Source organism: Schistocerca gregaria, chromosome 4 (assembly GCF_023897955.1).
Source record: "Schistocerca gregaria isolate iqSchGreg1 chromosome 4, iqSchGreg1.2, whole genome shotgun sequence".
Taxonomy (NCBI): Eukaryota; Metazoa; Arthropoda; class Insecta; order Orthoptera; family Acrididae; genus Schistocerca; species Schistocerca gregaria.
Genome location: NC_064923.1, coordinates 350,158,022 through 350,185,652, shown reverse-complemented (window position 1 = coordinate 350,185,652; position 27,631 = coordinate 350,158,022). Strand labels below are relative to the sequence as shown.

The 27,631-nt window shown below is 41.9% G+C and overlaps 1 protein-coding gene across 1 annotated transcript in view; it reads right to left on the bottom strand.

Annotated features, from left to right (window-relative positions):
- Positions 1–27,631, bottom strand: part of LOC126268020 (multiple epidermal growth factor-like domains protein 6) — a 166,608-nt gene that overhangs the window by 13,339 nt on the left and 125,638 nt on the right. The window contains exons 10-11 of the mRNA XM_049973432.1: positions 24,758–24,883; positions 8,893–9,018 (exon numbers count right to left, since the gene is read on the bottom strand). Of these exons, the coding sequence (XP_049829389.1) occupies positions 8,893–9,018; positions 24,758–24,883 (252 nt within the window). The remainder of the gene's footprint in view (positions 1–8,892; positions 9,019–24,757; positions 24,884–27,631) is intronic.

Genomic DNA, 27,631 nt, shown 5'->3' with positions numbered 1-27,631 from the left:
AAGTGAAACAGGGGCAACGGAATGTAGTCGAATTAAATCAGGCGCTACTGAGGACCTAGCTTGGGAAATAAACAGTGGATGAGTTTCCATATTTGGGCAGCAAAATGGCTGATAATGGCGGAATTAAAGAGAATATAAAATGCAGACCGACAGTTTAAAAAAAAGCGTTTCGTGGTAGCATAGTTTTTGTAAACATATTGGGATCAGTAGTGATCCCAATGAATTAGTAATAAAATATTATGTGGAACAGTCTCGAACGCATAAGAAAGTGTTTTCATGCGATCAGGGCTGTCCTACATAACATTCGGAAGTCTCCCCTGAAGGTATTTGAAAGGAGCGTAGCCGTGTACGAAAGTCAAATTACGACGATAATCTGTTCAGGCAAGAAGCCAATAGAACCTTTTGAAATGTAGCGCTACAGAAGAATGCCGAAGATAAGATGAGCAAATCTAGAAATTAATGAGGAGATACGGAATCGAATCGGCAAGAAGAGAAATTTATGGTACACCAAAGAGGGGGCCTGGCAAAAGGAGGTATTTTACCCCCCCCCCCCCCCCCCCCCCCACTGTAATCTCATTACAATATTCTCATATACCATGGACAACAATTAGTTCTATAGGACATAGTATGTTTGTTAAGTTACTTATAAAATTTAATTCTCGTGTTCTGCCTCGTCTCCTAACTGAACAAATCATTTATATCAAAAATGGGAATTTTAGTCTCGGGGTCATTTTCAGTACGTTACTTTTCCGAAGAATTACGTGGCTAGGAGCTGAATGTACTTTGTGTGTTCACACCATATCAGCTAGAAATTTTGTGTTCGTTATGCAGTCTCTGGAGGTACCATCCACAGTAAATTTAAATGTGACATTTTTTCTTTGCAACCTGAAATTCATAGCTTTTGATGTTCTATGTCACTTTATTGCATATGAATCAACTGTGAGCATCCTTCATTTCTTTTCCCAGTTAACTTAAACTAACTTACGCTAAGGACAACACACACATCCATGTCTCAGGGAGGACTCGAACCTCCAATTGGGAGAAGCCGAGCGAACCGTGGCGAGGTGCCTAAGACCACGTGGATACCCCCGCGCGGCCAAGTAGAAGGTTTTTTCCGTACCTTACACAATTTAGAAAATCATTGATGTATTTTAGGAACAGTATTCACTTTAATGTGCTACCATGTAATGCATTTAGCTCTGAAAAGTGTTGCACTAAAAGCTTAAACTTGAGGTTGGTGTTATACTCTTTCTACTCAATCTACTAAGTATGATTAGAACCAGTAATCAAATATATCTTTTATTCCCAAGGATTCTACCTTATTTAATAGAATCTTATGGTCAACAGTGTCAAAAACCTTTGAAATAACTAAGAATTCGCCTCTGTTATGCTCATTCTTGTCAACAGCATCAAGTACTACACTTGTGTATTCTACTACATCAGATACTGTACTCCTACCACTTCAGAACACAGCTTGTCATTCACTTACAAGGATGTATTCTTTCACGTACTTCATCAATCTACCTCTCATACATTATTCCATTATCTTTGAAAATGATCACAGCAGGGAAACGGGACAGATTTTTTTCTGTCTTCAATACTTGCCTTTTTTAAATTCTCTAGAAATTCCCTGATGCAAATAATTTTTTATGTCTTTTAAGGAAGTTGTATACTCAGCATGCATTGCTTCAGCAGACGTATTGGTACTTTATCTAAGTTTACTGACTTTTTTGTGGGTTTTGTGAAGTTTTACTGAATTCGTGCTCTGTGATTGGTAATAGCATTATTGCGTATAGTGCACAATTATTTACAGTATTTTATTTGTTTTTGCGACTTTTTTGTAATTCCTCTGCAATGCTTGAAAAATTCTCATTCACATAGTCTTTCAAGTTATCTGGATCACTTATTACTCTATCCCCTCTCCATTATCAGAATATTACTACGCTTTTGTTTGTCTCTTCCTGTTTCTTGTTCGTTAACATAACAGACCGCTTTGCTTTTATTCTTTCTATGGTATACAATTTCGTAATTAAATGATATTTTTTCACCAATCGGCTACCTCCTATGAATCTTTTTGAAGTGGCGAAAATTTAAGAATCTGTCTCAATATGACACTTTTTTATGGAACTGAGGTACTTGAGGGTTTTGGAGGACTTCCTTATAACTGCTTTATCCATTTGTTTTTGTGAGACTTTGCTATTGACGTGAATGCTATTTGGAACGTTTTTTCAAAGTTCAGTGTCAATAAAGTTGAGAACTGACAGAATAATCATTTACATTGATTTCTATACACACATGACCAAAACTGTGATTTGTTGGTTCCCTTGGAAAATCGTATATTTTGATATCTGATTAATGTCTTTTGCGGACCTGCGGTCAATGATAGATCCAATTGTCCTCACTTCTGTGAGTGACCGATACACAAACAATTTCTTGTTGATATCAAGCCTTGCTGTATTAAGATTACGTCTTGATTTATATTTTGTTCCTTTTCTGATATAAATGCATGATCTTTCACACTTTGAATTAGTCCTACAGTCAGAGTGTGTCCTTTAATTCAACAGTAATGCTACAAGTGAGATTTCCGTGTCCCTAAAATGGTCAATGATACAAACTACTGCACAGTTCCGAGATCGGAGCTGAACTTAAGTTTGTAGTATTTTATTTCTTATTGATTGCTTGTTGTCAGGAAGGACTGTTAAGTCTGTGCAACGTTCCATGTTACTTTTTCCATAGGTTTTCTTTCTTTATTACATGCATTAAGTGTGCTATCTGGTGTGTCAGCATCTATTTCGCGAGTATTATTGCAGATTTATTTACACTGAGTGAGATTCTCTTCTGGCAGGGGAGCCTGTTGTCTGGATTTACTTCCCCTTCCGATGAAAATAGCTATTTGACCATGTATCAGCCAAGAGCCAAACCGTATACATTCATGTCTCAGCTGTGCCAGTCTTTCCTTGCCAGTCACATTTAGGTGCAGGCCACGCCTACTGAAACACTACCTATCGACTGTCCCGACGAGTACGAGAGAAACGTCGGCTGCCAATAGCGCCATTTTAACCCTACGTTAATCCGCCTCAGAAATCTATGACGCCGGAACAGCTCGACAAAGTTTACATTCATGCTTCGAATGAAGGAAGCTATTTTGTCTAGGCCACCACCAATGTCATGCGCTCCATGACCAAACTGTATCTTTCCACACCCACTGGCCATATATGGCCTTGTTTCGAAAAATCCTTACATAAAGACCTTAAGTTCTCTATCACGTGATTAATCTTTACATTTGGTTTGAATATGCTGGTGGTCCGGTACCTGCCCTCAAGATTTCCTTTAACTGACGGCCTACGCCTCCCCTAGGCTTCTACCTAGCAGCAGTATTTTCCTCTGCCTACCATTTTGCACATTTCAATGCTCTCTGCTCGTGGTTAAAATGTGCTACACATTCCTGCTATTAGTCCCATTCGCGCCTCTTCTGCACTTAATTCTAGCAATGATTAATATCTTTTTTTAGTGTTTATAATAGAACTAATAGATCGCATTCTCTTTATCTCTGCCTTCCTAACAATTTACATTTCCCAACCATCCTCATCCCCTCTGTCCCTCTTGATCCTGAATAGGTCATTTGTTGCTTCCTCCTGTTGCTCTTGAGGACCAAAAATTTTCGCTTCCTGCTCCTCAAAATGTTCCTTCTGCATATTCTGCAGTTCTAGGGAAGAATCTCTACAATTTCTCCACTGTTATTCCCACTAAAACTGCCTCCATCCTATGGAAATATTTTCTATAAGATTTGAAAGAAATTCCCCTGCTCTCGACCATGTAACAGCTTCCACATCTCTCTCACAAAGTTAAATTAATTTCGAAAGAAGATTTAAAGGTAATTTCAAAAATTTACTAATTTTGTCAAGGACGTGAGTTTGGATGTGTGTAAACAAAACCGACACTATCGTGACGATTCTGTCTTTCTGTACTGGTTCATAGTTATAACGACAGAAGAATGAGTTACTTGTTGTTTTGTTTTCAGAAAATGTGTGCTACCATTGTTGTTTGGATAGGTTTTTAATAGTTTATAGCTCGGATAATTTACGCCTAAGTAGCGACTATCCAACTAGTAATTAACACGGAATGTGTTCGGAAATACTATTTACAAACGTTTAATTGCACTTTCATGGTGAGACTAGACATTACTTAAAATGATAACAGTCTTTTTTTAAAGAAGATTTTAGACTTAAGATAATTTTAATACAACTTTCGATGTAACACTCAGATTTCAGTCACATCACGGCTATCGGGACTTCAAATAATATGAGATGTTTTTAAGAAAACCTCCATCTTCTTCAGAACATATACCATGTTATGAACTGAGATAGTGTTTATTTTCCAGCTTATACGTGGTATACCCAGAGGAATTGATATTTATGTAAACACAAAGGAACAGGGAGATGAGGACAGTGGAATGTTTGTGTGGTCAGGGATAATAGTAATGGAATATGTTGGCCTGGTTGGCTGTAAAATCGTCGAAAGGTACGAAAAATTAGACGACGCTAAGAATTGTTTATCGGTGCGGTAGGTAATGTAAAGAGAGCGCACACTGACCAACAACGAGTGGTAATGTTTAGAAAGAAAAAGGGATTCAGCTGATTAGCTGCTACAGTGAGTGTCTATGGTGTGCTCTTGTTCAAATGAAGAACCATGTTAAACGTCGTATATACAAGTAGTGCTAAGTAAGGAAAATTTGTGAGGGCATAGTATGTGTTATTCTTTGTGGTTCATACTCGGTTAACGATAACCCTTCGTTCAAATTGGGCGTACGATCTTACTCCCATGAACTTCTATAAGACAGCAATCCATCAATCCATCGCCTGTTAGCACCAACAACCTTTTCAACTGTGAATTTTGAAAATTAAAGAAATAGTGTCGACATACTGGATACAATTACAATGCAGGCAGGGATACTGAGCCAGCCGCCATTATGGATCGACGTCAGGTAGGAGCCACTCTCATGCACACGCCCTTGGACACCGAAACATATTTTCCAAGGGAACTAACAAATCGAAATTGTGATGGTGTGCGCACAGAAAGCAATGTAAATGCGAATTCTGTAAGTTCTCAACTTCATTGAAACTGAACTGAAATCAATACCTCTCATGTTTACTTTGTTGTTATTGAATAGTTACCATCTATTTTAATTGTGCCCAAGGCGTTTTGGAAGTTTCCCTTGGTTAGCATCGAACGCTGGAATTGGAAATCCTATCTCATGTATTCGCAAATAGGATACCCTCTGCTTCATTTCCAATTAGTGGAATACTTGATTCAAAAGAACAGTGACTCTGTAGTGTATAGTGCTTCTGCAATCAGCCAAATCTCAAAAGTTCAGTCTACTTCTTGGAACATACATATTAACGAGAGGGTATGTATCCACTGACATGTGTCAACAATAACTTCATTCACAGAGGCTGTTCACGAATATCCATTTCATTACCTTCGTTACCGTGCAATCAAATAAGATTCAGCCTCTTAAAATACGACACAAATATTCTGACAATAGTGTAACACAACTAATTAAATTATGTGATCTGAAACATGGCACCCAGTAGCAAAATACATGTTTATTAAACCTTGACCATCGTTTCGACAGTTTTAAAACTGTCTTTAGAATGTATTGTACCTATTAAGAAAGATTACGACATTGTATGTGAAACAGAGACGGTGTCATTACAATAAGGAAAATTACAGGAAATGTGTGAAAATAATTTTAGTGACGTATAATCACGTAGAACTACATATTGTCTATATCCGATGTGGGAGTCGTTGATTCATTCTACTACATGTGCTTGTATAACGCTTAATAATCATTTAAAAGACATGATGTAAAAGTAGTAGCTCTACTCTGTAAGGCATTGTCTTAAAAATTTTTGAAATACCACACATTTGATAGATGCTGTGTTTACATTTTCCTTTAAATATTTTCAATTTCTCCATCAAGTGTGTCCATTTACAGTCTTCCTTCATGTCAGGAGTATACTTAGAGCGTCAGAGCTGGTCCCTTATACAATGTCAATACATCCTTGAAGCGTTTTTGCTTTGAAACTCAAGGGGGGGAGGTGTCTTGCAGCAACGTAACGGAATCTCTACAGCCTACAGAAAAGTTAAAAGACATAATGTGAATATAGACAAACAATAAAAACAGGTGATAGGGGACGCACAACACTGGACATTCACTTAAAATGGCACTATAGAGGCGACACAACGGTAGATGGGGGGCAGAGGAGGACCTGGACCAATGAGGTGGAAAAATGGGGGGGGGGGGCAATGGAGGGAGAGGACATAGAAAAAGGCAGATGCGAGAAGAAGTGGAGGGGAAAGTAAAAGGACTCAGAGGGAGAAGGGAGTCAGAGAGAGGGTAGGCTGGGAAAAAACAGCATGGAAGGGGGGGGGGGAGAGGGAGCCTGGGAAAAGGACAGAGTGAGGGAGGGGGAGGTGAGGATCAGAGTTGTTGGGAGGGATAAATGGAGGGAGAGAGGGCGTCAATGGAAGCCACCTTGGGAAAGGAGATGAAGGGTGTTGAGATGGAGGGTAGGGGGGGGGGGCACAACGTTGAAGGCGTGGCAGAGGGTGCGGGTTGGAGAGGAGAGGAGTAACCAGGGGATGATGGGGAGCAAGTCAGCAGGAGGTGTAGAGGACACGGATATGTTCGAGGAAAAGGAGCAGATGGGGGCAAGGAATCAGGACAAAGAGAATCCGCTTGGGGGAAGTGCTTCTTGTGCGTTTTGGAAGATATTTTAAAGAGTTTGCTATGTTTACCTGAGTGCGGGCTCTTCATAAGCCATATGACTTTGATGGTACAACTTTTTTTACCCCCCTCCCATCTCCATCTTTTCAACTACTTAGATTATATGTTAATTCTGTTAATACTATATATTAGTGAAATCACCCACACTGCCACCTGCCACCGCCAGAGGCGACCTGACGTCAGTGCCTCTGCTCTTCAGCCAGTCGAAACATGTCACCAGCTCTGTACTTGGCATACCTACGTTCCATAGGATCTGATGTCACCTTTTATATTTAAGCTTTGATGTGGCACACTTCAAATGGCTGCATCCTTTGTCAAATGTTGGTATTTAAAATATTTTTAAGGTAAAGCCCTAATGTAGAGAGCTATCACTCATGTATTTCAAATGGAGATGAAGTGGATGTCCGACACATGTACTAGACAGAGTCAACGATACCAATATCAGATATAGATAATATGCGAATCTACATGAGTATGCTAAACTAAAATTATTTATAAACTTTTTCTGTAGTTTTGTTTATCGTAATTATACCGTCTCTGTTCCACACATAATCTCGTAGTATTTGTCCTTAGATACAATAACTTCTGTAGAAGACATTTTTTAAACTGTTGAAACATTGGTCAAAGTTTGATAAAACTTTATTGTGCAACTGGCTAGAGGTTATTTTCAATCCACTGAAGCTCCTAATTGAGATATTTCTGTTTTGCATAACCTAAATTTACATTTGTTACTATTAGGTATCTGGATGAATTATTAGTGCGTGTGTATTGGTGTACTGTGTGCTTGGTTCTTCCTCCAGATCAAAGAGGGAGGGACATAACAAGAAGGAAATAGTTTTATTATAGGAACCCAGAATCTTGATGATTTACCGAGCGCTCAAGAATCAAAATTTTTCTCCAAAAAACGTAGCGTCTCGTTCATACCCTTCGACGAATGGCCGCTGTTGTCACAAAACCAAACGTAGATGATACGAACTCGTGGGGAAGTTTCCAAAAATGACCTGAACGTCAGACTTGAAGTACACCACAAATTTTGAATGTGATCTCACTGAAATCTATATAAACGGTTTAGGAGACAATTTGAGTAGCCGTCTTAGGTCGTTTACAGATGATGCTATGATGCAATCGTTTATAGTCCAATAAAGTCACCACACGGTCAAAACGACTTGCAAAACGATTTAGAAGAGATATTTGTATGGCGAAAATTGGCAACTGACCCTAAATAATGAAAAGTATAAGGTCATCCACATAGGTGCTAAATCTAATCCGTTAAACTTTGGTTACACGATATATCAATAAAATCTAAAGTCTGTAAATTTAACTGTATATCTAGGAATAGCAATTAAGAAGAAAAATTGGAAAGAACAAATAGAAAATGTTGTGGAGAAGACGAACCAGAGATTACGTTTTATTGTCTGAACACTTAGAAGATGCGACAGATATACAAAAGAGACTGCCAACGCTACGTTTGTCCATCCTCTTTTGTACTGCTGCTGCGCTGTGGGGGATCCTCACCAGATAGAATTAACAGAGCACATCGAGAAATTTCAAGAAGAGCAGCACTTTTTTACTATCGAGAAATAGCGGCGACACTGTCAAGGACATGATACACAATTTGAGATGGTCGTCATTAAAACAAACACGTCTGTCATTGTGATGGAATTTCAGTCGACAACTTTCTCCTCCAAATGTGGAAATATTTTATTGAAAAATGATCATCATAATAAAATAAGGGAAATCAAAGCTCGCAATCGAAGACCTAGATTTTCTTTCTTCCGCACGTTGTTCGAGGGAGCGATAACAGACAATTAGAGCGAAAGAAGTTGGATAAACCCTCTGTTAGGCATTTAAGCTTGATCTGCACAGTAGCCATACAGATGTAGTTGTAGACTGCTGCCTATTCGCATATTTTTGTTGGTTGCAGAACCCCGGCACATTTAGCGTTGTACTGCATTAACACGAAGGAGTTTTACATAACTGCAGAATATTACGCTCACATGACAAGCACCTGCTTAGCTACTGAGAAATGTTGTTAAACGCGTTCTGACAAACATACAAAGACAATTTCCAGAGAAAAAGGTAATGTAGAATGCAGTCATTACCCTGCAGGCAGGTGTCCGAAGCAGCTGACAGGGTGAAGCCGTCCTCGCAAACACACCTTTTTCCGTTGCATATGGCTCCAGAGACAGCGCTACAGGTCTCGTTATCGGAACACTGGCCACTCACACCTAGAAAACAGCACAAAGGGCAAATGAAAGACTCACTCCTAGACTGCATCGACTCGAGTTATTGTGCTCCTATTAACGGCTCATGGACCGTATCTCTGTCACCTACATCGAGTAGGTTGCAGAAATTAAGAAATCTGTGAACGTGGAGAGGAAGGTCCGCTGATCAAGTCCACGTCCCAGATTCCAGGTATAGAGAGAATGCAATTAGAATGCCATCTGCAAACAACTGTAAAAGACTAAAACTTTAGAACTATGGTTAATATGATTCCACATAGAATAAATACGAATTGCTCAACTTTCAATCCTTAACATTAAATACACCATCTGAATCTCAAGATAACGATAACAGATCAGAAGGAAAATGTAGGTTTCTATCATAATAGACACGAATCAATACAGCTAAGATAAACTATAAAAAATAAAAATAAAGTAAAAAAATGCACACAGACGGGTATGCGTAGATTCAATGTTTGCTGAGGCACGCTCATACCACAGGGGGCAGTGAAGAAATGTTGTAGTAAGAATACATCTAGGTGTAGATACAGTCGTAGCTAGTCGGCAAACCTCGACCTCTTCCGAGGCATCCAGTGAATGATCTAGTAACATAAGCCACAAGTTATTCACTTAGAACTGTAACTAAATTACTTCTATTTCATGTTGTTTTATTTGACTATATTCTCAACATTCAGTTTTACTTCCACATTAATATAAGTGATAGTTTCCATTGTCAGAGCTTATAAAGCATTATATATCCATCATGGTATTGAATATGTATGACCTGTTTCAGAGTTTCTGGATATCGTCGCAATAAATTGAATTGAAACTCCAAGATACGTGTGATGAAAGTCCACTTTTATCATCTGAGACAAAAAGCCTTTGAAGTGATCTGTGACCATATTGGTACTAATGATTATACACTTGTCTTCGTCACCATATATTTTTCTTTATTTTTAACTTACTATGATGTGTTTCGGGTTACCCCATTATAAGTTTTGTGGCATAAGATCATAATGGGAGGCGGAAGACAAAAATATGCATTACACTGAAGCACTGAAGCTGAGTAACAAATCTTTAATATCGATCACAGTATCCTGTCATTTATAGTCATTCCAAGGCAAGAAAAGTGACTAAACTGGCTCAGGCAGTACAACATGTTATGAGGTAAAGAATCTTTGCCGCAAGGCGGCGTTTGTAACAGCATCAAAATCCATATGACAAAGGCATACCTGCGATATGTGAACGCTTATTACAGGTATAAATAATGTTTTGCTTCAATTACACAAAAAATGAGTACAGGCGGAACGAAATTTCAGGGAAGTGGATTAGAACTGCATCACGTCGAATGTCACATAATACGTGCTGTAAAGTTTCAATGTTTTCCCACTAGCGCTACACACCATGTTACATAAAGAACCGGTATCTTATTTGCTTGTCGCAAAAAATCCTCCTGTTCTCTACTTCTCATATTTTACAATTCATGTGTTTTGTCGTTCACTGAATGTGCTAGTTAAAGCACTGCTTGTATTATCTTCAAACATCTACTGTTAAATGGTTCTTAGGTAAGTTGTACAGAACATATTTCCCAGAATAGAGTTCAGTTAAAAATGTACAGCATTTTTTCGGTAAATTGTAACGTTAATGTAATAACAGATTAAACAGACTACAAATATTTTCTGTCGCTGGGCTGTATTTGGCAGAGGTCCAACATAATTCCAATAATATCCATGTTCCCGTGTTATCAAATTTTAAGTGCGTAATTTTTTGTGATTTTATGTACCACGTACACTCCTGGAAATTGAAATAAGAACACCGTGAATTCATTGTCCCAGGAAGGGGAAACTTTATTGACACATTACTGGGGTCAGATACATCACATGATCACACTGACAGAACCACAGGCATATAGACACAGGCAACAGAGCATGCACAATGTCGGCACTAGTACAGTGTATATCCACCTTTCGCAGCAATGCAGGCTGCTATTCTCCCATGGAGACGATCGTTGAAATGCTGGATGTAGTCCTGTGGAACGGCTTGCCATGCCATTTCCACCTGGGGCCTCAGTTGGACCAGCGTTCGTGCTGGACGTGCAGACCGCGTGAGACGACGCTTCATCCAGTCCCAAACATGCTCAATGGGGGACAGATCCGGAGATCTTGCTGGCCAGGGTAGTTGACTTACACCTTCTAGAGCACGTTGGGTGGCACGGGATACATGCGGACGTGCATTGTCCTGTTGGAACAGCAAGTTCCCTTGCCGGTCTAGGAATGGTAGGACGATGGGTTCGATGACGGTTTGGATGTACCGTGCACTATTCAGTGTCCCCTCGACGATCACCAGAGGTGTACGGCCAGTGTAGGAGATCGCTCCCCACACCATGATGCCGGGTGTTGGCCCTGTGTGCCTCGGTCGTATGCAGTCCTGATTGTGGCGCTCACCTGCACGGCGCCAAACACGCATACGACCATCATTGGCACCAAGGCAGAAGCGACTCTCATCGCTGAAGACGACACGTCTCCATTCGTCCTTCCATTCACTCCTGTCGCGACACCACTGGAGGCGGGCTGCACGATGTTGGAGCGTGAGCGGAAGACGGCCTAATGGTGTGCGGGACCGTAGCCCAGCTTCATGGCGACGGTTGCGAATGGTCCTCGCCGATACCCCAGGAGCAACAGTGTGCCTAATTTGCTGGGAAGTGGCGGTGCGGCCCCCTACGGCACTGCGTAGGATCCTACGGTCTTGGCGTGCATCCGTGCGTCTCTGCGGTCCGGTCCCAGGTCGACGGGCACGTGCACCTTCCGCCGACCACTGGTGACAACATCGATGTACTGTGGAGACCTCACGCCCCACGTGTTGAGCAATTCGGCGGTACGTCCACCCGGCATCCCGCATGCCCACTATACGCCCTCCCTCAAAGTCCGTCAACTGCACATACGGTTCACGTCCACGCTGTCGCGGCATGCTACCAGTGTTAAAGACTGCGATGGAGCTCCGTATGCCACGGCAAACTGGCTGACACTGACGGCGGCGGTGCACAAATGCTGCGCAGCTAGCGCCATTCGACGGCCAACACCGCGGTTCCTGGTGTGTCCGCTGTGCCGTGCGTGTGATCATTGCTTGTACAGCCCTCTCGCAGTGTCCGGAGCAAGTATGGTGGGTCTGACACACCGGTGTCAATGTGTTCTTTTTTCCATTTTCAGGAGTGTATTAGTTGATTCTACTCGTATATTCTATTGCTTCTGCATTAATTTATTATATTGTACAATTGACGTTAAATAATACAGGTAATTTTAATAAACGCTGACACTCCTCAGATATATCTGTTGTTATAGGCATTCTGACTGTCGCTAACCCCACGTAGTGGCAAAGATTGTTTACTTTATGAAGCATTGTTATTTCTGAGCAAATTTTGGTACTAATGTTATTATGGAATGATTATAAGTGATAAGGTACTGTGTAAGGATCTTAAAGGTATGTTACCTAGCTTCATTGCTTCATTGTAATGTACATTTCTCCATTCGACGTTACATTGTATTGTTATGTCTCAGATCGATGACGGGGTAACCCGATCGCGTCATGAGAAATAAAAATCAAGAAAAATTCTTTGGCAACCATGACAAATGTACAGTAGTGGAAATCTGTGTATAGGAAGTGTATCTACTAAAGTAATAATACAATAATTGTAGCACACCATACCGAATTTATTATGAATGTAATAGATGCATATAAGACATAAACAATCATGATGTAGCTGCATAGTTTTTTCATAACACGAGTAACAAAATTAGGCGTTCGCATTTCCTGGATGGAAATTGGTATAAAGGCACTAAGAGTCCTGTTGTGTTATTGAACTGTTAGTACTTTGTCCAAAGTCCATTCTTTATAATTATCTCAAAAATTGACCTCAGCATTGATTTTGCTACTGTTTGCAGTTCTTGCAGTGGAATTGTCACCCACTTTTTTCGTATCGCACTTTTCAGCTTACTTACGGCCTCAAATTGCCTTCCATTGTGATAAACACGTCATGCAGGTATTGCCTACAGCTTTTCCACAATATTCATATCCATGGTACGTGCAGACCAGGGCAAGACACCGACATTTTATCTTCAAACCACTTTTTGGTGGCAGCAGGAACATAAACAGATGCACTATCTTGTTCAGAGTTTCGTTCGCTAGGTACTCATACATTGTAATCAATTTCGTCTCTACATCTCTGTGTAAATATTAGAGTTCATTCTAGCGTTCAGCCAAGCAATGCATGATTTGCTCACAGCGCAATCATAACACTTCCGTCTCCAAAATTTCGGCTTATTCTTCGCTGCTGCTCTGTTCTCAGATCATCTTAATAACAATGAAACCCTTGCGGGCCATCTAAATTAAACTGCTTTTCATTCCTGAAGATCAATTTATTCCATTCTGAAGTTTGCGACATACGTTTCTCAGCAAACTCCAGTCAAGCTCGTTTATGTTTTGGGATTACAGCAAGTTTCTGCAGTCGTCATTGTAATGCAAGATGTTTGTCATTTGACAAAATTTATCGTATACATGTGCCAATTAATGACAACTATAAATCAGCAACAAATTGAGAATAATAGGGTAGTGTGGCCCTTGCGTTGTTGAAACGGCACTGCCTCGATGCCTCAAATAATTTTCTACTTAAACCATGTTTACCGTTCCGTCCATATCGTGCGCCCAATCTCACAAAATTATCGGTCACTGTACTTGAACGGTTCAGCTTCTTGGCGATTGGACGATTACGCAGTCACATGTGTTTTTCATCTTTGGATTTCTGTTTTCCGCGTGTCATTGTTAAAATAGTGGTTTATGTACACAACACGCACTTTCATGATAGGCGTCTGTTTCCTATCCAAATTAAATCCACATATATACTCACTGACACCACACATAGCCGATTGCCTTTGTACTGAGTTCCACCGCCTACCACCTGAATCTTTGCGGTCTTGTTATATACTGTACTACTGGCATCAAATTTGATACCATCTGCCTACATTTGTCGGGATACTGCCGGCCGGTGTGGTGGAGCGGTTCTAGGCGCTTCAGTCTGGAACCGCGCGACCGCTACGGTCGCTGGCTCGAATCCTGCCTCTGGCATGGATGTGTGTGATGTCCTTACGTTAGTTAACTTTAAGTAGTTATAAATTCTAGGGAAATGTACCCGAGGTCTAGGGGAGCCGGCACGGTAGCTCAGCGTGTTCGGTCAGAGGGTTACGTGCCCTCTGTAATAAAAAAACTGAGTCAATCGATCAACAACGAACATAAATGGATGTCTTACGACGTCCGCCCCGAGCAGATGCAACGAACACATGCGAACAAAATGAGATAAAAAAAAGTGTAGCGTCTTTGATTCATAATCAAAACATCTTCGGTCCCGGGTTCGATCCCCGCCACTGCCTAAAATTTGATAAATAATCAGCACAGCCGGCCGAAGACTTCCGGCATAAGAAGTCAGCCTCATTTTGTCAACGGCCTTGTCAAAGAGGGCGGAGGAGCGGATAGAGGTTCAGGGCACTCTCTTGTCCTAGGGGTGGAAAATTGCCCCTAAAGGCGGAAGAATCAGCAATGATCAACGACATGAGGATGCAGAAGGCAATGGAAATCACTGCATTAAAGACACGTAACGTGTATCCACAGGACATGTGGCCTATAGTTCAAGAAGTGTCATGATGATCTCTCCATTGGCAAAAGATTCCGGAATAGTCCCCCATTCGGATCTCCGGGAGGGGACTGCCAAGGGGGAGGTTACCATGAGAAAAAGATTTAATAATCAACGAAAGGATAATGTTCTACGAGTCGGGGTGTGGAATGTGAGAAGCCTGAACGTGGTACGGAAACTAGAAAATCTGAAAAGGGAAATGCAAAGGCTGAATCTAGATATAGTAGGGGTCAGTGAAGTGAATTGGAAGGAAGACAAGGATTTCTGGTCAGATGAGTATCGGGTAATATCAAAAGCAGAAGAAAATGGTATAACAGGTGTAGGATTCGTTATGAATAGGAAGGTAGGGAAGATGGTGTGTTACTGTGAACAGTTCAGTGACCGGGTTGTTCTGATCAGAATCGACAGCACAGCAACACCGACAACGATAGTTCAGGTATACATGCCGACGTCGCAAGTTGAAGATGAACAGATAGAGAAAGTCTATGAGGATATTGAAAGGGTAATGCAGTATGTAAAGGGGGACGAAAATCTAATAGTCATGGGCGACTGGAATGCAGTTGTAGGGGAAGGAGTAGAAGAAAACGTTACAGGAGAATATGGGCTTGGGACAAGGAATGAAAGAGGAGAAAGATTAATTGAGTTCTGTAACAAGTTTCAGCTAGTAATAGCGAATACCCTGTTCAAGAATCATAAGAGGAGGAGGTATACTTGGAAAACGCCGGGAGATACGGGAAGATTTCAATTAGATTACATCGTGGTCAGAGAGAGATTCCGAAATCAGATACTAGATTGTAAGGCGTACCCAGGAGCAGATATAGACTCAGATCACAATTTAGTAGTGTTGAAGAGTAGGCTGAAGTTCAAGACATTAGTCAGGAAGAATCAGTACGCTAAGAAGTGGGGTACGGAAGTTCTAAGGAATGACGAGATACGTTTGAAGTTCTCTAACGCTGTAGATACAGCAATAAGAAATAGCGCAGTAGGCAACACAGTTGAAGAGGGATGGACGTCTCTAAAAAGGGCCATCACAGAAGTTGGGAAGGAAAACATAGGTACAAAGAAGGTAGCTGCGAAGAAACCATGGGTAACAGAAGAAATACTTCAGTTGATTGATGAAAGGAGGAAGTACAAAGATGTTCCGGGAAAATCAGGAATACAGAAATACAAGTCGCTGAGGAATGAAATAAATAGGAAGTGCAGGGAAGCTAAGACGAAATGGCTGCAGGAAAAATGTGAAGACATCGAAAAAGATATGATTGTCGGAAGAACAGATTCAGCATACAGGAAAGTCAAAACAACCTTTGGTGACATTAAAAGCAACGGTGGTAACATTAAGAGTGCAACGGGAATTCCACTGTTAAATGCAGAGGAGAGAGCAGATAGGTGGAAAGAATACATTGAAAGCCTCTATGAGGGTGAAAATTTGTCTGATGTGATAGAAGAAAAAACAGGAGTCGATTTAGAAGAGATTGGGGATCCAGTATTAGAATCGGAATTTAAAAGAGCTTTGGAGGACTTACGGTCAAATAAGGCAGAAAGGATAGATAACATTCCATCAGAATTTCTAAAATCATTAGGGGAAGTGGCAACAAAACGACTATTCACGTTGGTGTGAAGAATATATGAGTCTGTCGACGTACCATCTGACTTTCGGAAAAGCATCATCCTCACAATTCCGAAGACGGCAAGACCTGACAAGTGCGAGAATTATCGCACAATCAGCTTAACAGCTCATGCATCGAAGCTGTTTACAAGAATAATATACAGAAGAATGGAAAAGAAAATTGAGAATGCGCTAGGTGACGATCAGTTTGGCTTTAGGAAAAGTAAAGGTATGAGAGAGGCAATTCTGACGTTACGGCTAATAATGGAAGCAAGGATAAAGAAAAATTAAGACACGTTCATAGGATTTGTCGACCTGGAAAAAGCGTTCGACAATATAAAATGGTGCCAGCTGTTCAAGATTCTGAAAAAAGTGGGGGAAGCTATAGGGAGAGACGTGTCATATACAATATGTACAACAACCAAGAAGGAATAATAAGAGTGGACGATCAAGAACGAAGTGCCCGTATTAAGAAGGGAGTAAGACAAGGCTGTAGCCTTTCGCCCCTACTCTTCAATCTGTACATCGAGGAAGCAATGATGGAAATAAAAGAAAGGTTCAGGAGTGGAATCAAAATACAACGTGATAGGATATCAGTGATACGATTCGCTGATGACATTGCTTTCCTGGGTGAAAGTGAAGAAGAATTAAATGATCTGCTGAACGGAATGAACAGTCTAATGAGTACACAGTATGGTTTGAGAGTAAATCAGAGAAAGACGAAGGTAATGAGAAGTAGTAGAAATGAGAACAGCGAGAAACTTAACATCAGGATTGATGGTCACGAAGTCAATGAAGTTAAGGAATTCTGCTACTTAGGCAGTAAAACAACCAATGACGGACGGAGCAAGGAGGACATCAAAAGTAGACTCGCTATGGCAAAAAAGGCATTTCTGGCCAAGAGAAGTCTACTAATATCAAATACCGGCCTTAATCTGAGGAAGAAGTTTCTGAGGATGTACGTCAGGAGCACAGCATTGTCTGATAGTGAAACATGGACTGTGGGGAAACCGGAACAGAAGAGAATGGAAGCATTTGAGATGTGGTGCTATAGACGAATGTTGAAAATTAGGTGGACTGATAAGGTAAGGAATGAGGAGGTTCTACGCAGAATCGTAGAGGAAAGGAATATGTGGAAAACACTGATAAGGAGAAGGGACAGGATGATAGGACATCTGCTAAGACATTAGGGAATGACTTCCATGGTACCAGAGGGAGCTGTAGAGGGCAGAAACTGTAGAGGAAGACAGAGATTGGAATACGTCAAGCAAATAATTGAGGACGTAGGTTGCAAGTGCTACTCTGAGATGAAGAGGTTAGCACAGGAAAGGAATTCGTGGCGGGCCGCATCAAACCAGTCAGTAGACTGATGACCAAAAAAAAAGTTCTAGGGGACTGATGACCTCAGATGTTATGTCCCATAGTGCTCAGAGCCATTTGAACCATTTGTTAAAAATGGCTCTGAGCACTATGGGACTTAACATCTCTGGTCATCAGTCCCCTAAAACTTAGAACTACTTAAACCTAACTAACCTAAGGACATCACACAACACCCAGTCATCACGTGGCAGAGAAAATCCCTGACCCCGCCGGAACCGCGCGGGAAGCGAGAACGCTACCGCACGACCACGAGATGCGGACCGAACCATTTGTTATTCTTGAGCACTGCATCCGCGTAGCGAAGTCGAGAAAGCGGCAAAAAATGGTTCAAATGGCTCTGAGCACTATGGGACTTAACTGCTGAGGTCATCAGTTCCCTAGAACTTAGAACTACTTAAACCTAACTAAACTAAGGACATCGCACACATCCATGGCCGAAACAGGATTCCAACCTGCGACCGTAGCGGTCGCGCGGTTCCAGACTGAAGTGCCTAGAACCGCTCGGCCACTCCGGCCGGCGATAAAGCGGCACCCCTAGTCCACCGCAACGTGTCCACGATTCTCGGTCTCACTCGCTTTCACGCTACCAAACACTCGTCGTTAGTGAGCCCGTAAGGTGTCAGGCAAATGCAACACCTTCCATGAAAACCCTGACATAATAAGCAAATCCAGTAGTATGTCACGTAGCTCCGAATAAATCGTGACATTAAATTAACCACATTAATACGAGTAACAAGTGAGCAAATGGAATACCACAGACTAACACACGAATACCTAAATGCATGACGTACCTTCCCACCGTGAGACCGACGCAGTTCCGAGGGGAGAAACGTGAACAGATGCCGAGAGCAGAACCGTGTTAAGCTAGAAGGCCCTACGATAAGGGATGGTCTGGACACCCACGCCGCAAGCCTACCTGTACGACTACCACCCGCACGTTTTAGCGTGAGACTTTTTTTGCGTCTCTGTTACGTCAAGGACCACCCCCCAGCCCATGTTAAAAGCTAGAGCCCTCCAGAAAAACAGTATAGATCTTACGATAACACAAAAAGAGCCACTACCACCCGCACGTTTTAGCGTGAGACTTTTTCGCGTCTCAGGTACGTCCAGAACCACCCCCCAGCCCATGTTAAAAGATAGAGCCCTCCAGAAGAACAGTACAGATCTTACGATAACGCTAAAAGGACCACACCAGCTGCAGGTTTTAGCGTGAGACTTTTTAGCGTCTCTGTTACGTTGCAAACTTTAAAAACATTGCCCCACAACGAAAAGTATAACGTTTCTCATTGGGTAGACAGAATTTTTGTAGGTTTTGTAGGTTTTAAGGTTAAAATTGAGACCCTGATTGGTCAGATGAAAACATAGCCAGATAGTTTTTTTTAAACTAACTACGGTAAATTGTAGTAAAGAGACGTTAGAAGAGAGTTGCTTCCGAGATGGCGATGTGAGCGGAGCTGTGCTGCCCGCCGCTGCCCTGACTCTGCCTAAACACCGACAAGGTAATGAACGCACGCGATGCCGCATTTTTGAGAGCATAAGGCTTCACTCAGAACTGCAGAAGACTCATCTGTTTCACCCCTTTTTTGCGTAATACTTGTGTCGATCGTTAATTAAAACTCATGGTGTTCACATTTTCCACTTGAAAAACAGATCTGAAACGCGATGATTTTTCTATTATATAGTTATTGAGAAGCCACATCAGCCACTGAAATTTACGACAAGTTAGATAAGTAATTAAAGATAATTGACGGTCACTGTAGACCATTTTGATAGTTTTCTCTTTCGTGAAACTTAAATTAAACATAGATTATAGATGTGATATGGCATAGGTCATTCTTCGATCCACTGTATAACTTGGAAACCCATTCAGGGAATATTCATTCACATTTTTGTTGGACGCTGTTGGTTTTTACCATCCTGTATTAAAACACTTCCTTTTATCAATAGTGCAATTTATAAACAATGTTTTGTGAGTAAAATAAAATTTCCAGTGGTAAACTTAACTGCTTTTTCGACGTTATTTTACCAGCTAACTAAAAATAGGAAATACTTGAACCCCTTCCACTAAATTTAGTTAGTATTAAGATTCTTTTACAGGGAGTTCAGTGGAGCTGACGCTGAGATCATTTAGTATTTGGTTATATCATCGCTAGTCTCACTGAACTCTTCTGAATTCTACATGTCATGTGTGGTCTGGCGTCTCCTTACCAGCAACAGGTCCCAGGTTCAAAGTAGTTAATTCCCTAAAAAACACGCTCAGAGCGTCGTTGCGCGAAAGTGGTAGGGAGACACCATATAGAACAAACAGACACCACCATGAATGTTTAGAACCCAACAAATGCGTCGTCCTTAGCGCGTGATGAAATGAAATGAAATGTATGGCTAGGTCTCCTGGTGAAAGTCTTTTTAGGTGACGCAGCTTCGGCGACTTGCGCGTCGATGGGGATAATATGATGATGAAGACAACACAACATTCAGACCCTGAGCGGAGAAAATCTCCGACCCAGCCTGCAATGGAATTCGGGCCTCTTTGCATGGCATCCTGTAGCGCTGACCACTCAACTATCGAGGTTGACTCCGCGTGATTATAGCCCCTTTTACACGATCGACGTTCTTGTCTCAATTGATAACTAGACACAAGTGAGTGTCTACATATTAAAAAAGGTAGGAAGATTTTTCTGTTTAGCAAAAGTGACAAAAAGCAGATTACAGAGTACCTGACGGCTCAACACAAAAGTTTTGTCTCAAGTGCAGATAGTGTTGAGGATCAGTGGACAAAGTTCAAAACCATGGTACAATATGCGTTAGATGAGTATGTGCCAAGCAAGATCGTAAGAGATGGAAAAGAGCCACCGTGGTACAACAACCGAGTTAGAAAACTGCTGCGGAAGCAAAGGGAACTTCACAGCAAACATAAACATAGCCAAAGCCTTGCAGACAAACAAAAATTACGCGAAGCGAAATGTAGTGTGAGGAGGGCTATGCGAGAGGCTTTCAATGAATTCGAAAGTAACGTTCTATGTACTGACTTGGCAGAAAATCCTAAGAAATTTTGGTCCTATGTCAAAGCGGTAGGTGGATCAAAACAAAATGTCCAGACACTCTGTGACCAAAATGGTACTGAAACAGAGGATGACAGACTAAAGGCCGAAATCCTAAATGTCTTCTTCCAAAGCTGTTTCACAGAGGAAGACTGCACTGTGCTTCCTTCTCTAGATTGTCGCACAGTTGACAAAATGGTAGATATCGAAGTAGACGACAGAGGGATAGAGAAACAATTAAAATCGCTCAAAAGAGGAAAGGCCGCTGGTCCTGATGGGATACCAGTTCGATTTTACACAGAGTACGCGAAGGAACTTGCCCCCCTTCTTGCAGCGGTGTACCGTAGGTCTCTAGAAGAGCGAAGCGTTCCAAAGGATTGGAAAAGGGCACAGGTCATCCCCGTTCTCAAGAAGGGACGTCGAACAGATGTGCAGAACTATAGACCTATATCTCTAACGTCGATCAGTTGTAGAATTTTGGAACACGTATTATGTTCGAGTATAATGTCTTTTCTGGAGACTAGAAATCTACTCTGTAGGAATCAGCATGGGTTTCGAAAAAGACGATCGTGTGAAACCCAGCTCGCGCTATTCGTCCACGAGACTCAGAGGGCCTTAGACACGGGTTCACAGGTAGATGCCGTGTTTCTTGACTTCCGCAAGGCGTTTGACACAGTTCCCCATAGTCGTTTAATGAACAAAGTAAGAGCATACGGACTGTCAGATCAATTGTGTGATTGGATTGAGGAGTTCCTAGATAACAGAACGCAGCACGTCATTCTCAATGGAGAGAAGTCTTCCGAAGTAAGAGTGATTTCAGGTGTGCCGCAGGGGAGTGTCATAGGACCGTTGCTATTCACAATATACATAAATGACCTGGTGGATGACATCGGAAGTTCACTGAGGCTTTTTGCAGATGATGCTGTGGTGTATCGAGAGGTTGCAACAATGGAAAATTGTACTGAAATGCAGGAGGATCTGCAGCGAATTGACGCATGGTGCACGGAATGGCAATTGAATCTCAATGTAGCGAAGTGTAATGTGATGCGAATACATAGAAAGATAGGTCCCTTATCATTTAGCTACAAAATAGCAGGTCAGCAACTGGAAGCAGTTAATTCCATAAATTATCTGGGAGTACGCATTAGGAGTGATTTAAAATGGAATGATCATATAAAGTTGATCGTCGGTAAAGCAGATGCCAGACTGAGATTCATTGGAAGAATCCTAAGGAAATGCAATCCGACAACAAAGGAAGTAGGTTACAGTACGCTTGTTCGCCCAATGCATGCTTGAATACTGCTCAGCGGTGTGGGATCCGCACCAGGTAGGGTTGATAGAAGAGATAGAGAAGATCCAACGGAGAGCAGCGCGCTTCGTTACAGGATCATTTAGTAATTGCGAAAGCGTTACGGAGATGATAGATAAACTCCAGTGGAAGACTCTGCAGGAGAGACGCTCAGTAGCTCGGTACGGGCTTTTGTTGAAGTTTCGAGAACATACCTTCACCGAAGAGTCAAGCAGTATATTGCTCCCTCCTACGTATATCTCGCGAAGAGACCATGAGGATAAAATCAGAGAGATTAGAGCCCACACAGAAGCATACCGACAATCCTTCTTTCCACGTACAATACGAGACTGGAATAGAAGGGAGAACCGATAGAGGTACTCAGGGTACCCTCCGTCACACACCGTCAGGTGGCTTGCGGAGTACGGATGTAGATGTAGATGTAGATGAGTCTACTACAGCGCCTCTGCCGTATGATTCCTGCACTGAGTGCGGTCTGCCTCGAATGGTCATTTTCGTTTACACGACGGCCCCAAATTGTTTTTTGACAGCTTTAATGAAATGTAGGAACAAACTATGGTAATAGAGTTTATATTGGGCAAATCAAAATTAATAGTGAATTTTCCTATCGAAAGCCGTGTGGTAACTTCTCTACACGCCTGAGAACAGAAAAAATATGAAAAGTAGTGTCCAAACATTTCCCAACATACACATTTATTGGCTCGATAAAATATAGAATAAAATATATAGAAAAATATATAGAATACACATCAAACAATATTTAGAACGCAATAAATGACGTTTTGTTTTATCGCCTGTCACTTATTTGCTCGCTACGTGACATATAACATCGAAAAGTATTTTCCTTATCACGTAATACTGACTTTTTCACTGTTGAAGTAATTTTCATTAAAGCAGACTTATCTATTACCATCTTATTTATGCACATTGTAGCCTTTTTCTGTGTAAACTATAAATACCTTTTTGCTTTCATGCATTTCGCCTCTCTTGAAAAAGAATACTGGTAGTAATACACCAGGACCTCGTGCAACCTTTTCACTGTGACACGAAAACAAAGAAAACAACACAATAAAGGTTAAGACGACACGAAAGCACAAAACCCACTTCCATTATAGCAGTGAGCTCACCAGCCGTTGGTTGCTAATTTAAACGCGGGCACGAAAGATGTAAGCACTTCGAGCAGTCGATATTGATCAGGCGGCCGTAAAAGCACCACAGAGTGAAACAGTTATCTTTGGAAATGTTCGCAGCGTTGGGTAAGTGTATAAGCCCTCTCTCTCGTAGAGCGAGAAAACGCCCCTGTGATCGAACGCGCTACTGCAGAGCTGTATAACATACATAAAAGTTCAGCTGGGTGTACCCTATCAATAAGTGACCGACTCCTGAATTTAGAATGTCTTTGTCTCATTACAAAAATTTACACGGTCTTCAAGCTAAATTCAGACTATACAGTACATAAAATCTGACAAAACCTTAATTTTCATTAGCAGTTTCCCGCTTTTTGGTTCTAAAGACACGAAATATATTTACTATTGTGGGTCACTGTGGGTACATCGAATACAAACAAAGGGGAAATTTGGAAACGGAAATAAATTTCAGTAAGCAGAAACAAAAACAAAAAATTGGAAATTTGTGGTAAGCTCCTATAGGACCAAACTGCTGAGGTCATCGGTCCCTAGACTTACACGCTACGTAGTCTAAATTACGGCAAGGAAAACTCACACCCCCATGTCCGAGAGAGGACTCGAACTTCTTACGGGGGGAGCCGCGTGACTACTTCATCCGAAAAAAAAACCTTTGAAGTTTGCCGATGGCGTATTTCTGTCGAAGATAGCAAGGAACTTGAAAGAGCAGTACAACTGGATGTATAACTTATTTAAAAGATATTCTAAGATGAGCATCAACAAAAATAAAAGAAGGAGCGATAAAGTGTAGTAGGGTGGAATCAGACGATGCTGGGGGAAATTAGATGAGACACTAAAAGTAGTAGACGAGTTTTGGTATTTTGGCAGCAAAATAACTGACAATGACCAAATACAGGGACTATAAAACTGGCTATAGCAACAGAAGCGTTTCTGAAAAAGAGAAACTTTTTAACATCAAATATAAATTTATGCGGTAGGAAGTTTTCTCTGAAGGTATTTATTTGGTGTACAGCCTTTGTTCGGAAGTGAAACGTGGGCGATAGGCAATACAGATAAGAAGCCTATGTAAGCTTTTCAAATGTGCTACTACAGAAGATCAATATAACGAATAACTAATAAAGTGACACTAGATAGAATAAAGGAGAAGAGAAATTCATGACACGAGTAGAAAGAGGGATCGGTTCACTGGACACAGCGAGAGGCAAAAAGAAATAGTTAAATTGATTAAGGCGGGAGGGGAGGGGGGTGAGTGTCTGCGGAGGGGGAGTAAAATTGTGGTGGGAGATCAAGTATTGACACAGTTAGGAGGATTAAATGCATGTTGAGTGCTGTATTTAGGCAGTTTACGACTAGCACAAGATACACTTCCAAGGAGTTTTGAATCAAAGTACACTTTAGACTGAAGACAACAACAGTTCCGAAACAAAAAAATTGTACATTTACATCTTATTAATTAGGTCTATTATTTGCCATAGTACTTAATCTGCGAACTACGAAGTTGTTGTAGCATCTACATTAGTCCTATTAATAATAATAGTAATAATAACTTGCGGCGCGTATTTCAGCGCTGTGGCAGGTACTTACCCACGGAACAGACTGTTGGCCCAGTTTGTAGGTAGCCGGTACCGCATACGCACCGGCCACCGCTGCAGATGGAGTGTTCGAACATAGAGGTGCATTCGCTGTACGACACACATTCATCGCCCAGTTCTGGAAACAGTTAAGCGTTGCATAACTTTCGGCTTCTCGTTCCACATGCATTGTTATCGTACTAGCGGTAAGTATGTGTTCATATATCTTGAATGACGGGTCAGTGAAGAATACACTGTGTGATTGCTAATACTGTATACTCTCGATTTATTAAGTCAACGTTAGACTCACTCTCCTTGTAACATCTTTTTAAATGTTCTTTTTATTGATCGATAATACAGCAGTTAGACATTCTTTTCAAATCCGAGGAATGTACACTACTGGTCATTAAAATTTCTACATCAAGAAGAAATGCAGATGATAAGCGGGTATTCATTGGACAAATTATACTAGAACTGACATGTGATTACATTTTCACGCAATTTCGGTAGATAGATTCTTAGAAATCAGTACCCAGAACAACCACCTCTGGCCGTAATAACGGCCCTGATACGCCTCGGCATTGAGTCAAACAGAGCTTTGATGGCGTGTACAGGTACAGCTAGCTATGCAGCTTCAACACGATACCAGAGTTAATCAAGAGTAGTGACCGCCGTATTGTGACGAGCCAGTTGCCCGGCCACCATTGACCAGACGTTTTCAATTGGTGAGAGATCTGGAGAATGTGCTGGCCAGGGCAGCAGTCGAACATTTTCTGCATCCAGAAAGGACCGTACAGGACATGCAACATGCGGTCGTGCATTATCCTGCTGAAATGTAGGGTTGCGCAGGGATCGAATGAAGGGTACAGCCACGGGTCGTAACACATCTGAAGTGTAACGTCCACTGTTCAAAGTGCCGTCAATGCGAACAAGAGGTGACCGAGACGTGTAACAATGGCACCCCATACCATCATGCCGGGTGATAGGCCAGTATGGCGATGACGAATACACGCTTCCAATGTGCGTTCACCGCGATGTAGCCAAACACAGATGAGACCATCATGATGCTGTAAACAGAACCTGGTTTCATCCGAAAAGAATGTCGAAATGCCATTCATGCACCCAGGTTCGTCGTTGAGTACACCACCGCAGACGCTCCTGTCTGTGATGCAGCGGCAAGGGTAACCGCAGCCATGGTCTCCGATCTGATAGTCCACGCTGCTGCAAACGTCGTCGAACTGTTCCTGCAGATGGTTGTTGTCTTGCAAATGTCACCATCTGTTGACTCAGGGATCGAGACGTGGATGCACGATCCTTTACAGCGATGCGGATAAGATGCCTGTCATCTCGACTGCTAGTGATACGAGGCCGTTGGGATCCAGCACGACGTTCCGTATTACCCTCCTGAACCCACCGATTCCATATTCTGTTAATAGTCATTGGATCTCGACCAACGCGAGCAGCAGTGTCGCGATACGATAAACCGCAATCGCGATAGGCTACAATCCGACCTTTATCTAAGTCGGAAACGTGATGGTACGCATTTCTCCTCCTTACACGAGGCATCATAACAGCGTTTCACCAGGCAACGGCGGTCAACTGCTGTTTGTGTATGAGAAATCGGTTGGAAACTTTCCTTATGTCAACACGTTGTAGGTGTCGCCACCGGCGCCAACCTTGTGTGAATGCTCTGAAAAGCTAATCATTTGCATATCACAGCATCTTCTTCCTGTCCCTTAAATTTCGCGTCTGTAGCACGTCACCTTCTTGGTATATCAATTTTAATGGCCAGTAGTGTAATTGAGGCGCTAAATTTATCATACAGGGTTATTCAAATAGATGAACCCGGTTTAATTAATTTTTATTTCGTGAAATATTATTCAGTATAAACACCATTGGGAAGATCTTGAGACAGAAAAGCTTCTGACCACAAACGAGTACGGGTTCAGAAAGCATCGCTCGTGCTAAATTCACCTTGACCTTTTCTCATAGGATATCCTGCGAACCATGGCTGAAAGGCTTTATCACGAGCGGCGTTTTTCCATTAGGCTACCGTAGTATGTTTCACGGTCGGACCTAAACTACCATGCGTCGTCAACTATGTATCTACAACCTGCACTCATACATCCATTATGTATATTTCCGTGCAAAGGAGACATTTTAATGCAGGCATGTCCGAAGGAACGCTGCGTCGTACTTTTGAACAACACAGTCACTGTGCGCCGGACCGAGACTCGAACTCGGGACCTTTGCCTTTCGAGGGCAAGCGCTCTACTGGCAGATGCAGAGCTGTGAGGACGGGATGTGAGTCGTGCTTGGGTTGCAGATATGGTAGAGCATTTGTCCGTGAAAGGCAAAGGTCCCGAGTTCGAGTCTCGGTCCGGCACACAGTTTTAGTCTGTTGCAGAATGAAAATCTCGTTCTGAACACAGTCACTCCAATGTCGTATTTACCCGCAGACACCGAGCAAATGACTTTCCATTAAGATGTGTCTCCTGTATGGGAATATACGTAATGGATGTACCAGTGCAGGTGGTTCATGACGTATGAAAATTTAGGTCTGGCTGTGAAACGTACTCGGCTAGTCTAATGGTCTGGCGACAGCTTGTTGATAAGCGGGAAATCCTGGTTCGGGTCCTAGCCCGGCACAAATTTACATTGTCGTCATTCCATAATACAGCTGATGGTTGTCCATACGCGCAACTGTGAATACATTTCATGTTTTTGTATATCGGCTGTAGTCGCCGCAGTGCCTTTTCCTCCGGATATGCAAGTTTGCTCGATGGAACATTACGCTGAACTTACGGACAGCGCAGGCACTGCAGTATCGTAACACGCGAATGTTACGGAGATGCTTCGTTAACTCAGAGGGGAATCCCTGGAGGGA